Source organism: Periplaneta americana, chromosome 1, assembly GCF_040183065.1.
Source record: "Periplaneta americana isolate PAMFEO1 chromosome 1, P.americana_PAMFEO1_priV1, whole genome shotgun sequence".
In the NCBI taxonomy this organism is placed as follows: Eukaryota; Metazoa; Arthropoda; class Insecta; order Blattodea; family Blattidae; genus Periplaneta; species Periplaneta americana.
In genome coordinates this window covers 208,363,285-208,378,635 of record NC_091117.1, presented here as the reverse complement: position 1 = coordinate 208,378,635, position 15,351 = coordinate 208,363,285, and the positions used below count along the sequence as shown (strand labels likewise).

Genomic DNA, 15,351 nt, shown 5'->3' with positions numbered 1-15,351 from the left:
AGTCTTCAAAATGTTCTGATTCTGTTATCAGATATTACCTATTGTTATATAAATAGAAAAAAATTCTCAAATAAATTTGTATTTCTAAGAAACATAAAACATAACATTAAATAAAGCGTTAATATTTTTTTACTTGAGCTTGTACATTTGATCTTAAACATACAAAAAAAAAAAAGAATTCCTAGTCTTTTAATAAGAGCCTAGTAATTAATCTTAGCATGCAGGCTTTCACGGCTGGTGGCTAGTTGAAACAGAGCTTTCGGGCTAAGATGTCATGGTCTACTGGTGCTGATGTTCCCAGACGTTTCGTCTATTACTGCGGCAGACATCTTCAGTGGTTAGGTATCCTAGGTCGAAGTCTTCTGCTAGAAAGATGCTACAGGTACCCCTAGCAGAAGACTTCGACCTAGGATACCTAACCCTGAAGATGTCTGCTGCTGTAGTAGACGAAATGTCTGGGGACATCTGCACCAGTAGACCACGGCATCTTAGCCTGAAAGCTCCGTTTCAACTAGCCTAGTAATTAAATAAAGATTGGAGAATGGATTATTATACACTGAAAGGTAGCGATGATGTTTCAAATAGGCTACCTGATTGTTTATACATACATAACAGTTGCCAAAACAGATAAAAGTTCAGTCTGATATAAACAATTGTGACGATTCAAGACTGCTTGACGTTCGAGAGTTGATCACTCCCGAAGTCTTGATCACTTGATTCACTCACAAACAGTCAATGCATCATAGGCAATTTTGTCATGTGAGTTTTCGGCTTTGTGGGCGCTGTTAGTCTTGATTTCTCGATCGTTGTTCAACTCTGCTTCTTACCATTAAGCTGTGTCTCCACTGATAAACATTTAACAACAACATGTTAAAGATAATATGTTGAATTTGGCTTGTAGGCCTATATGGACATTTCAGCTCTCAAATAACTTAACATGTTGACTGAGGATGTTGAAAACACTTTTAACATGGTGATGTGTTTTCCAGCAGCAATGGAAAACTTGTTAAGTCCATCTGTTCATGCATTATCGGTACATATATACGGCGCTTATTCTGTCGGATCCCGGCCATCTAGTCACTCATGTCGAGTGCACCTCAGCACATGTGTGGACTTTGGTCCTGCGTTCATAGACATCTATGACGTAGTGCAGAGGGCGGCCACTAGAGGGAACCCAAGAGTTGGAGCTTAATCTGAGACGATTCTAACCGGCGTCGGAGTTGTATCCGGTGTGGCTTAGTGGATAAAGCATCAGCACGTAGAGCTGAAAACCCGGGTTCAAATCCCGGCGCCGGAGAGAATTTTTCTCCGTTCAATTACTCTTTCTTCGTATGATGACGCAGAATATCTGCATGGAAATATCATATGTACTTCGGTACATTAAAATAAAAAAATAATAATAATATATATAATATGCGTAAATCACTTCGTGATTTAAGACGGCGCTTATTCCGTCGGATCCCGGCCAACTAGTCACTCATGTCGAGTGCACCTCAGCACATGTGTGGACTTCGGTCCTGCGTTCATAGACATCTATGACGTAGTGCAGAGGGCGGCCACTAGAGGGAACCCAAGAGTTGGAGCTTAATCTGAGACGATTCTAACTAGTCACTCATGTCGAGTGCACCTCAGCACATGTGTGGACTTCGGTCCTGCGTTCATAGACATCTATGACGTAGTGCAGAGGGCGGCCACTAGAGGGAACCCAAGAGTTGGAGCTTAATCTGAGACGATTCTAACCAGCGTCAGAGTTGTATCTGGTGTGGCTTAGTGGATAAAGCATCAGCACGTAGAGCTGAAAACCCAGGTTCAAATCCCGGCGCTGGAGAGAATTTTTCTCCGTTCCATTACTCTTTCATCGCATGATGACGCAGAATATCTGCATGGAAATATCATATGTACTTCGGTACATTAAAATAAAAAAAAATATATATATATGATATGCGTAAATCACTTCGTGATTTAAGACGGCGCTTATTCCGTCGGATCCCGGCCAACTAGTCACTCATGTCGAGTGCACCTCAGCACATGTGTGGACTTCGGTCCTGCGTTCATAGACATCTATGACGTAGTGCAGAGGGCGGCCACTAGAGGGAACCCAAGAGTTGGAGCTTAATCTGAGATGATTCTAACCGGCGTCGGAGTTGTATCCGGTGTGGCTTAGTGGATAAAGCATCAGCACGTAGAGCTGAAAACCCGGGTTCAAATCCCGGCACCGGAGAGAATTTTTCTCCGTTCCATTACTCTTTCATTGTATTATCGGTACAGCTCAGAAAAATTTGTATAGTTTCCGTGATGGCAACAGCTAACGTCCAATTTCCAAAACACACAAACTAGGAGCAACTCTTTATAATTTTTATATGATACTTGCTATTTACTATTGTTTAAGTTTAAAGTAATAGAGTGAAAAAAAAAAAAAAAACGCTTGAATTGCTCAATGCATTAATGGAAAGACCTTTTTTTGGTGACAGTGGAGAATGTCTCTGCAAAAGAATACAGAGACAAAACAAAGGAGGTCGACAGTTTTAGAGAACTGGAAATATTATTTAACTGTTGTTGAGAGTACATTAAAAAAATATTTCCTTCCGTTCACAGCACAGCTGGGAACTGTGATCATTTAAGAAAAGCAGGAAGTCTGGGAGCAGAGTGGACAATGTATACACATTCAAATGGTTTGCATATGAAGCGATGAGTTATGCATATTTCTTCAGGCCACTATACTTACGAGTAAAAAAAGAATATATCCACTATTAAAAAATTTGTACACTGCAGACGTACTCCAGATCACATTTATTTCCACTTTACCATGACACATTCTGGAGATCGAATACTAACGCAGCTTTCAGATGATAAAACCAAGTGTGTGCCGGAGGGAGCTCGCTTGAGCTCTTTGTTAAATATTTATATTTGTTCCGAGGCCTTTGTTAAAATAGCTCACAAGGAAAAATAAATAAAATAAATGCACTTTTCCAATGTAGACCCAGTCATATCCTATGCGTAGTTATTATTAAATATAAATTAAGTTATTTTGTCTTGATACTATTTGTACATGAATGAAACTTATGACTAGACACTAGAAAAAGTAGTGTATTGTAATATGTTTGAATTTCACCCTTAACTGTTTATGCTGGAGTATAATAATGATATCGAAAGACATGCGTATAATCTAAACTGACAGACGTTTCGTAGTACTACCATTCATAAAATATCATACCATAAAATACGTGAGATTTATGGAAAAACTTTAAGGGCAGTGGCAAAAGTAAATAGGGCGTTATTTCACTTGCATTTTTCTTAAATAAATATAAAAATATTTGCATGTATACTCCTTCCACCATTTACATCTACTTGAACTTCAAAATTTTAAAATGAAATGAACTGCCGTAATTTTAGGATTTTGTTTGTAATCCAGAAAACGAAGTTACGTTTTATTTGGGTGCATATTACATTATTTTATTTAGTCGCGTCTTTTGATTAACAGTCGAAGAAAATAAATTCTAAACGGTAATGTTATTCACAGTCCCGCGCCGTGGTGTCGCGGTCTAAGGCATCCCGCCTAGGACTCGCGTTACGGAATGCGTGCTGGTTCGAGTCCTCGTGGTGGAAGAAATTTTCTCATGAAATTTCAGCCAGTGTATGGGACCAGTGCCCACCCAGCATCGTGATGCACTTGGGGAGCTACGATAGGTAGTGAAATCCGGTTGCGAATACCAGCTATAATGGCTGGGGGGATCATCGTGCTAACCACACGATACCTCCATTCTGGTTGGATGATCGTCCACCTCTGCTTCGGCATGTGGGCGTGAGGCCAGCAGCTTGCTGGTCGGTCTAGGCTCTTCACAGGCTGTAGCGCCATGGATTATATTATAATGTTATTCACAACATGATAAAGAAGCTGAGTTGTTGCCAGACTTGTAGAATGTTTTAGAAAGTATGTATCACCTGCTCTAGGACAGAAAACTACGAATGACCTTTATAACACTCACTTTTTCATTTTTAGTTTTAGTTTTTATCACATCACTAGTTTTGTATATAGAATGTTCCTATACTAAAAGCCAGGTTATGAACTGACTAAACAGGAAGTAGTTGGCAGGGCGAGAGGAAAGTGCGGGTTAGAGGGGTAGTCTGTGCAGCGATGACACGTTGAGTATGGCGGGGTGGAGAGGGGAAGGAGAATGGAGCTTTTCATTGGACCTCACGTGAAAATGTCGTCTGCTAACGAAAATCTGGCAACGGAATCACGGAGACAGTGTAGCCAAACTTCCCAGTTCCTTTGGAGTACCACGTGCATTACGAGTCGCATTTCGTACCAGCGTCATTAGCTCTTGCTTTCTTAAAAAACAGTAGTTTTAATTACTAATATTGTTGATAGTGTTATCGAGAACTATATACAGTAGTTATTTTAAACATATCGGTGACAAACGCAGAACACGCTTTGAATCTCGCGCCACTATGTGGCAATAGAGCTCAGAAAGAGAGCAACAGAACGTTGCTTCCGGTTTAGTCGGTTCATAACCTGGCTTTTAGTATAGCAGTGTGTTATTGTTTCTGTTATAAGAGACTTTTGCACTGAGTGAAATAATAAAGAATTGTCTCTCTTTTTTAAGTATGTGGTTGTTGCTATAATTATTCTGGGTTTATTTTTACAAGTTTTCCTTTTAAAGATTCCACATTTAATTTTAATGTTGCCTGTCAGAATTTCTTATTGTTATTAAACAATAAATTGTTTATTGACTTAAATTAACAGTGATGTACTTTGTTAACAGATTCATGTACTGCATAAACCACCATACAAGTATCCTAAAGAATTGTCTGGAAGTCGTTTGCGCATTGGTTATGTGTCGTCAGACTTCGGGAACCATCCAACTTCACATTTGATGCAATCTATCCCAGGCCTTCATGATAAAACTAGAGTGGAAGTATTTTGTTATGCTTTAAGTCCAGATGATGGAACTACATTCCGAGCCAAGATAGCAAGAGAAGCTGAACACTTCGTTGACCTTTCACAGGTAACTTTGTTAAATAATTTTTTTTGTTTAAATGTGACAAATATTTTCTTTTTATTTTTTTTTTATCCAGTGCCACCAGATTGTCTTTCGACATTTCTGGTCTTCTCTCCTGGCCGTGGCTTAATTGTAACCCACTTCTGAGGTTGGGGCGCCTGGAAGGCAGAGTTACATTATCCCGATGATGTGATAGGATGATTATGATAATGTGGTGCCAGGAGAGGTCTTAAATCTAAACTTAACCTAAATTCCAGACCATGGACGAACACAGGAATAATCCCCTTTAAGGAAAAATTCCTGTGCTCGAACCTGGGACCTCATGAACTATAGCCAGAAGCTCTGACCTCTAGACCATGAGGCTGGTCAAATGTGACAAATGTAGGTAGATATTTAATGCTCTTGATTTAACAGTGGAGTTATTTTCTCTCTTGGTGCCCAGTATTTATATGTAAGACTTGTATTTTTTCAAGTGCTTTACAGTGTGTTAAATGGTTCATATTTATTCCTTCTTGAGAATACAATACAGAATTTGGAGTAGAAAAAAACCTCAACCAGGATTGAACCCGGACCCACTCGTTTCACGATCAGATATGACTTAGTGGACTGGATGTCTTATATACTGACAAATACAGTATACAGTTTTATTCATTGTATGATAGAAAGGAGACTGAGAATTTAATACAACTGACTTGTTTAGTTTGATTAGTATTCATTTCACATGTATGGGAGATGTGCCATAAAATGGTCATTACTGTACTTTTGTATATACTGTAGATCATTTGAAATTGTGTTTGAATTATAACGTTGAATCTGTAGAGTAAACGCAAGAAGGACTTGCCATGGAAAGCTGCGTGAACTTTAGAAAACGTTCGGGTGCACTCAACCTCGCTTCGATTCAATTGGCAAACTGTCGTCAGTTCTCAGTCATTATCGCGATGTTTCGAGCGAGATTGTCAGAGTAACTAGTAACATAAAATTGTTGAAAATACAGAAGCACGAATTCTTTTACGTATAAAATCACTAAATGAAATTACAAAGATGTTATAAGAAATATGTGATCGTGTAATAATTGATATTTGACATTGTAACAAAATACTAATAACTAATACTATGTGATTTTATTAAAATGTTCCGATAACTAGCACGGTACTATGGTCGATTTATTTTAATCTGTATATACTCCTTACGTTACGAGCGGAACCTGTTTCGTTTTTCATACATTTATAAACGTTATAAATAATTCCCTAGTTTGACTGTGTAACGTTTTATTAGCACTTCCTAATTTAGAGCCAACGGGAGGCATTGTTAAGTACACAGAATGTTATACAGAACTCTGTTATTTTACAAACACACTTTGAACTCTATAAAAATCCTGATATGAGGGATAAAACGCAGAATATGTAACGCATACGCTGGCTTCTACCTGCTCTGCACAATACATTTCACAATACAAACAGCTCAAGACCGAGCTTTCGAATGTGCCCTGTAATCAGCATTACGTGATTCATAGCGGCCCTGTAATGAGCATGACGGCACGAGGACCAAATATCGTTCTCTGCACATCCGTCAAATGGGCAAGCTTTCTTCGTGCTTCCTCTACAGTTACGTAACAGATACGTTTAATTTTGCTGCAATATTGTGCAAGTGTTCAGCTATCATTGAACATGAAAGCAGTATTACTAGAGTTTGATTAATTATGTTGTGTGTTATTGTGTTGTAGATTCCATGCAATGGCAAAGCAGCTGACCGAATTAATGCAGATGGAATTCATGTCCTTGTGAACATGAATGGCTACACTAAAGGTGCTAGAAATGAAATTTTTGCACTGAGGCCAGCCCCTGTACAAGTGATGTGGTTGGGTTATCCTGGCACAAGTGGCGCCAGCTTCATGGATTACCTCATTACTGATGTGGTGACGTCTCCTCTTGAGTTAGCGAGCCAGTACAGTGAGAAGCTTGCGTATATGCCAAATACCTACTTCATTGGGGACCACCGTCAGATGTTCCCTCACCTGAAGGAGAGAGTTATTCTTACTGACAAGGTGAGAGATGGAATCCTTAAGGTACGGTCACACGTCGCTACTTTTGCAGCAATGCAGTACAAAAAACTGCGCAACTCTCGTACTGCGATGTGTGAACAGTGGTGCAACCCGAAAAGTACCGGGTGCCGAACCTGCTGCTCGCTACGTTTTGATGCTGCACGCAGCTTAAAAGTAGCGACGTGTGAACAGGGTTCTCAGGGTTGCAGCCGCAGTATTTTTGATAACGGTTTTGTTGAAACTTTTGCAGTGTTGCCACCCAAATGTGCCAATGATACTTTTATTGTTTGATTGTATTTTAATGTTAGATGTGATGAAAATAAATTATTTGTAACAGTTATTAAATGCACAACACAGTCTGAGCACAATTGATGACGATATAATTCATTTTTTAAATTATCTGTAGCGTAGTTTCAAACAGGAGGGTTGCCAACATTGATTACGTGAATATGCTGTTGGTTATCATTTAAGTATATAGGCGTTTTTAAAAGCTTTATAGTAAAAATAATGCCAATTTCAGAATACTAGTTAGGACAGAAAAGCAAATAATTGATAAGTAAGCTTTCGCATGAGTTTATTAATAATGCGAACATAGCCACAAAATGTACATTGAGGAATCAACACGGAGATGGAAACCTGCAGCATGACTGCGGCTGCAAAAGTAGCGCCTTGTGTGTGAACAGACTCGCAACCTCCAGTTGCAACTTTTGCAGCACTCGGGTTGCGCAGCACGAAAAGTAGCGTGCAGCGCGATACTTTTGGCTTACGTGTGAACACGACACGCAACTTTTGCAGCTGCAGTATAAAAGTTTCGCAGCAAAAGTAGCGACGTGTGACCGTACCTTTAATATTCCAAGATACAGGAGAGGAGGGTTTACCAGTATAACACACTATGAAAACATTTACCCCTGTTTGGCAAGGAAAATTCCTCAAGAAGGAGGAGAATCGAATAGTCAGAGAGTTACAATGTTCATGCAATTATATTTTAGTTTAACATCAGGAAATATTATTTTCTTCCTCACTATAATCTCACAGTTTGACTCATTTTTTCAGTACTCAAATGTTTCACCATTTCCTGAGGATTCAAACTTTGCCATATATATTATACAAAAACATTGAAATGTAAGGGACTGTCAATCCGTCTCTGCAGTACAGTCTCATATAATCTTTTGTGTAACTAGTGAATTATTTGTTTACCGAAATGAAGAAAATCTTATTCATTTTATGTACACATATTGCAACAATGTATGATGAAGTTCTGGGAGACACTATATATATATATATATATATATATATATATATATATATATATATATATATATATATACATATGACATCGGGAAAACTCAGTGCAGCTCGGTAAGGCCTATATTACAGACGTGGACAAATTATTAGCAAAATTGAAGATTTTTATTATATATTTTTACAAAATATGATTCTTCAATTTAGACTACAGTTGACATTTTTGTATATTTTCAAATAATTAGCCAAATTGAAGATTTGTATTGTATATTTTTCAAAATTTAACTCTCTAATTTGGACTACATTGGATATTTTTGCATATTTACAAATTATTACCAAAACTGAAGGTTTTTATTGTATATTTTTACAAAATTCGATTCTTCAATTTGGACTACAGTTGACATTTTGGATATTTCCAAATTATTAGCAAAACTGAAGATTTTTGTTTTATATTTTTACAAAATTTGGCTCGTCAATCCAGTTGACATTTTTGCTAATTTATAAATTATTAGCTAAATTGAAGATTTTTATTATATATTTTACAAAACTTGACTCTTCAATTTAAACTACAGTTGACATTTTTGCATATTTCTGTCTACTGTAATGATGGAAATATGCAAAATTGTCAACTGTAGTCTAATTGAAAAGTCAAATTTTGTAAACAGAATTATCATAAAAATCGTCAATTTTGTTAATAATTTGTTCACGTCTGTACAATATCAAATTTCTGTCACAGAATATGATAAAATTTTTTATCAAATAAAGATGATCAAATGTAAAATTTTGAGTATATTACACTATGTCAAAGCTTTTATCATATCTTTCATCACAGTTCTAATAATGGATTCACAACATTTCTATGCCTGTTACAACTGTACATGCAGTAAAGATTATCACATTACTAGGCCTACTAAAGAAGAAATCAAAGAAAAAAGTATTTCATCGGCTTAGAGTGTAAACCTGCTAACAAAAAATGAAATTTTACAGGGGAAACAAAAACCTGAGTATAAATGAACTCTGAAACTTTAGGATCAAATCCAAAGTACAGGTGGTGAAGTTACAGTTAATTTATACTCAGCTTTCTGTTTCCCCTGTAAAATTTCCTTTTTGTAAGTTAGCAGGTTTACACTCCAAGTCGACGATTTAGGCTAGAGATTGGGGTAGGGAGAACAGATACAAAAGAAATCCATCAAATTCTACTGAGAGAACTTCAGTGTGAAGATGTGAAATCCTATATACAGAATACTAAGTATTTTATAATGGATGGTGAAACATTTCATGTGCCTCATAATCTAATATTAAAAATTTTGTGGTTTTCACAGACCATGTGTACTTAATGTCCGCCATTTTCTTTCTTCTCAGTCACAGATTTTATCAAAGGTATGATGATGACTATAACTTTTATCACAGAACTATGCCACAGCTAGATGTGATCAAAGATGATATATTACACTGTAAAAGATTTTATCAAACTTCTGTGACACAGAAATGTGATAGTGAATATAGGCCTAAGAATGCCTGTAACTTAGGCTAAGACAGGAGACAGTGCATGGGTTTTCCTTATCTGTTGTTGTTCCACTCTCCTCCTTGGTCCACTGTGTGAACTCTATTGAGAAATTCGTGTTTTTAAATGTGGTTAGAAACACAGTAGAGTATCACATTGTCCTGATTCAAATGTATCTACTGAAGAAGAAAAAAAAGTCTTACAAATTTATTGTGTTTACACAAGTTTTGGTAGCACTTTCGGAGATTACACATCGGAAACATTATGTTGTTAAGTTATTTAAGAAGTTGCGAGGTTGAGTTCCTGAAAAGAAGAAACATGCATAGCTATAGTCCCGTCGCTCCAATTTCCGGCAGCCAATCGCGTTGCAGGTCGGCTACATTTAAACGTGTGCGTCTTGTGATTCACTGAGGAAGACGTTATTCATTTCTTAAGGCTCGATAAATACTTAATATAATCGCCCGCCATTTTAGCTCTTTCGTTGGCGTTCGCAGAAAGCACACGAAGATATTATTTGCCGCTCAATTTGCTGAATTACAGTGCATTTGATTTATTATCATAGGAGCTATGACATGATATTGTTCACGGTGTGGCAAATAGATTCCTCGTATGGTAGCTCGGCAACGAAAGAACAAAAATGGCGAAGGATACTACCTACCTAGACTTTATAGAGCCTTCACTTCCTAAGACGTAAACAAAGAGGAGGAGTCATGCCGGGAATAACAGCGTCGCGACTATAATATGCAATATTAGTGAGGATGTTCACAGAACTTCATATGTTGCTGCTCCATGTCTGTACAATGTAATGGACATTTTGAGCAATAGAAATTTAGGTAAGATTCTCTCCATTCCTTAAATAAATAATGATTCTTTAATTACTCAAAAGATCACTTGCCATATTGTAATGTCGTAAAATTGCAGGAACATTATCTAGGAAAGGTGGCAATCCACTTGCCACATTGTAATGCTGAGAGACAGCAAGAGTGCTGGTCCCTTAAGGCGCGTCTCCACTATTAAACATTTAACAACAACATGTTAAATGTTAAATTGTTTACCGTTAATATCCCAGCATGTTGATTGAACATATTAATGCTAATTTCATTTAACACTTTGTCCACACTGTTAAACATATTAAACTTGACTTTCTTTGCGTAGTCCACCATAAACAATCTATGAGATTTTAATATAGATAGTGTTTTATTTTCAAACCTTGGAAATGGACTCAGATGATGATCTGACTTTTGTAATTGCCTCTATTGCTTGTTACAAGGCTTTGACAAGGAAGAAAATGAGAATGTGAATGCGGCAATATCTTAGTAAAAGACACTATGCAGGATACATTCTAAACGAGCTTAAAGTTGAATACAGTATCAATTTGGACTCAAAAACTTGCTGAGAATGTCAGAACACGATTTTAATGTAGTGCTGCAAAAATACTTCCTGTTACATCAAAGAAATACACAATTTAAGAGCAGCCATTTTATCTTAATCAAAAAAGTTACAGCGCGATTGATTATCATAGGACCTACGACATGATAGATGTTGAAGGAATGGGTAATATCGTATAATTATTCTTTCCGAAGTTTTACGAACGTTAACATACATCACCAAATACGACCATTACTGACTTCAACATAGCATTAACGTTAGCGTACGACGAGAGTGCGAAAACTCTCTATTGTATTCTCGAGAACAATTAAATAGTAATTCCAGTTCTCTAAAACAGTCGGCCTTCTTAGTTTTGCCCGTGTATTCTTTTGCAGACACATCCCACAAACAAGGCCTTTCCATCAATGCATTAATTTTATTCTAATGTATTTTCTTTCGTCCATTCCATTACTTCGAGCAACTTACAGCCAACACCAAGGACCAATGATAGTATAAATATGATCAAGATACGCGCCACAAAATCGGAACTTATAGTTGTTGCTATGGAAACTGTACGAACTTTGCCGAACTGTACCGACGCTGCACGAGCAAATGAATTGACTTGACATGTTTTCCATTTCTGCTGGAAAACACGCCAACATGTTAAAAGTGTTAAATTCAACATACTTAGTTAACATGTTAAGTCAATTGAGACTTGAAATGTCCATATACATGTTAAATTCAACATTTTATATTTAACATGTTGTTAAATGTTTAATAGTGGAGACGTGCCTTTAGATTTGACTCGCTCTGTGTAACAAGAACAGTTGAATTTCAACAGACAGTAAAGCTGAAAGTTAATTATGTTCGAGTGATCTCCCTTTCTCTCCCTCTACTCCTGCACCTGTGAGAGTCTGCTGCTCTTTATATAGAAATAAGTTCATATGGAACAGGTGGAATGATAGGAAAAAACAGGGTATAAATTTAGTACTAGGTTAACACTGTTATTGAACATCAAAAAAACGCAGGTGTGAACATGTATTGTCGGACCATCAGATCTGTGCCCCTTCAGCGCTGTCGTCGTTCTTGGAAAAGTTAATGCTTGTAATCACTCCATTCCACCCTCTTTCCTCCCACCACATTAAACAGCAGGCCATGAACTTTGCCGAATAGGGATGTTGCCAAACTTCCGTCAAACGGTGTCATAAATAACTGGTCCTCCATGCTACAATATTATTTCTTTCAATCAAAATACATCTTGTATTTCTACATTTTTTAAACCTAAATCCCATGTCTCGAATCACTTTCCATAGTTTTTCTCTCCAACCTTGGAAATTATTACTCTTCAGTAATTTATTCAATGTTGAATCTTCTTTCTGAACAGCATAAAATTCTTGTATCTGTCTTCTTAAAATACATCGGTTCATATCATCTACAATAATTAGAAGTTCCCTTGGTCTGTTCTTCTCTGGTGATTCTAGCTTTTCATCTCCTGCACAGACTCCCTCTCTCCTGATTTTCTTTACTAGGAGTTCTGACCTATCTATATAAATTACATAAAATGTTGTGTTATTAGTATTAGTTAAGTAAATAATTTTAATACATAATCAATTGAAATAAAATAAGCCTCACCTGTGATATCAGTTGCTCTTTTCGTTGCCTGATTTATAGAAAACAGATATTGACCTGTTTGTGTGACTTGAGGCTTTCCCGGCGTTTGATGTAGAATAACTCTTCTCGGGTTCTCAGCCAGGTGAGTTGGAGATTTGCTTCCAAGCTTTCGACGGCTACCTCTGCCATCTTTTCAGGGAATGAAGTGATGTAGGACCATGTCTAGCCGGTATATATGCAAAAGTAGGGCTTCCCGCTGCGGGCCAATCAGGAACTAGTTCCTAGTCCCGACCGCCAGGTGCATTCTGGTTGGTGGACACGGCAGCCAATCAGGAGCTACTTGCTGGTCCCGACTGTCTGCCGTGTGCTGGTGGTCCAAGCGTATTGATGGCAGGTTTCCATGCTGTACTCAGATGTAGACCCCGTCTCTGTTGAAATTATTGCCATCTAGCTGGATTTCGATGGATATTGACGTGTTTGTTTCTCTTCATCGCAAAATGCTATTACATACTTAATAATATTTCTTTCGCCACTCCATGCTACAATATTCATGTTGAGTTGACAACACTGGACTGCAAGTGCAAATATTGTAAACTGTGCTGCAAGAAGGCCAAAATTGTGAGTAGTAGGGGACAGAAAGGGAGAGAGACAGGAATTCAGGGAGAGAAATGAATTACCGAGGCTGAGAAGGAATTAGAGTTCAGTTTGCATATCTTACGGGGCCACAGATCCGATGGTCCGACTATAATTGGATATTCATGACCTGCACATACTGTATGTTACAACCGTGTACTCAGAAAACTTCAGAAATCAGCCTGCCCAGTTAGAGTAATCTTGGTTATACATGGTGCTCTCTTTCTGGCGGAATGTTTCATAACAGTGTTCAGGCACCTTTGTGTTACATTTTTCATCATGGAATCGATATGTTAATAATTATGTATTTAATATTTTTATTTGAATTCCACGTAGGCAATGAAAATCTTTAAGTTAAATGAAAAGGAGGTGAAAAACGACAGAATTTCTGTGCAATGGACAGTAATCATCTCCCTATCTGCTATAATGTATTGTACACACAGTTCAAACCATCTTTTTCTCCAGACGAAAGGCACTGGTTCTATATACGAATTATTAGTCATCTTATACTCGTATCACAGTTGTGTAGAGCCACTGGCGTAACTCAGTCGGCTAAGGCACTTGCCTGCCAATCTGAAGTTGCACTCAGATACGGGTAGAACATTGGTACATTTAACCAAAGGTCCCAGGTTCGATACCCGGCCCCAGAACATTTTTTCCTTCGAAATTATTCAAATCAACTTTACAGGGAGTTATACCTGAAAGCTTGATTTGCATAATACACGTCACTGTTCGTGAACAGAAAACCACAATTTAAGTCACACAGAGTTAGTGTGCACTCAATGTTGGTTGCTTGACGGTTGTCGGCCCACTTTGAGGTCTGTGGATATAGATCCACATTGGATCGGTGTCTGGTAGAGTTCCTGGATAGCTCAGTTGGTAGAGCGTTGGTACGTTTAACCAAAGGTCCCGGGTTCGATACCCAGCCCCAGAACAATTTTTCCCTCGAAATTATTCAAATCAACTTTACAGGGAGTTATACCTGAAAGCTTGATTTGCATAATACACGTCACTGTTCGTGAACAGAAAACCATAATTTAAGTCACACAGAGTTAGTGTGCACTCAGTATTGGTTGCTTGACTGTTGTCAGCCCACTTTGAGGTCTGTGGATATAGAGGAAAAAATTGAATCAGTGTCTGGTAGAGTTCCCGTGTAGCTCAGTTGGTAGAGCGTTGGTACGTTAACCAAAGGTCCTGGGTTCGATACCCAGCCCCGGAACAATTTTTCCCTCGAAATTATTCCCCTTAGGCTGATTGATTACCTGGTTGAGTATTATCCGAGGTTTTCCTCAACCGTAAGGCGAATGTCAGGTAAACTATGGTGAATTCTCTGTCTCCTCTCACTATCATCAATCTCCTAAACACTAAATAACCTACTAGTTGGTAGTTTATACAGCGTCGTTAAATAACCAAGGGGGGGGAACTAATTTGTGTTGGAAGTAGAGTGCTCTTCCACAAAATATCAATTTTTTACATTTCTACAGTCTGGCGCCAAGAAAGAAGTTCCTGACAATGTGGCTGTGATAAATGCTACTGATCTGTCGCCTATCATGGAACACACACAAGTGAAGGAAATTAGGGAACTGGTAGCTCCTGACAACAAAATCAGCACCAGACCTGTTGAGATTTCGCTGAAAGTGGCAGAGTTACCAACCACAACGCCAATAGAGGTAAAGTTGAAAATAACTTCCTTGAAATTTCGTTTTTGCATTGAATGTTTGCTAATATAAAATATTAAATTTCTTCTGCATTCTACTCTTGAGGCCTTATTAAATAATTTATTGATATGGACAAAAGATTTCATGTGTTCATGTATACGTGCATATGTCAACATCATTTTTATAAAAATGCGAAATATGCATTGTTTGCTGTTTCTGACTGCTGGTTTTATTAATTTGATACACATGATCACACTATTCACATCACAAGAGAAAATCTTGTTGAAGTTG

General features: G+C 37.7%; 1 protein-coding gene across 2 annotated transcripts in view; it reads left to right on the top strand.

The window, feature by feature from the left end:
* Window positions 1-15,351, top strand: part of sxc (O-linked N-acetylglucosamine (GlcNAc) transferase sxc) — a 206,924-nt gene that overhangs the window by 181,840 nt on the left and 9,733 nt on the right. For both annotated transcript variants that reach the window (XM_069836573.1, XM_069836574.1), the window contains 3 exons: window positions 4,767-5,009; window positions 6,727-7,047; window positions 14,887-15,072. In XM_069836573.1, coding sequence (XP_069692674.1) covers window positions 4,767-5,009; window positions 6,727-7,047; window positions 14,887-15,072 — 750 coding nt within the window. The remainder of the gene's footprint in view (window positions 1-4,766; window positions 5,010-6,726; window positions 7,048-14,886; window positions 15,073-15,351) is intronic.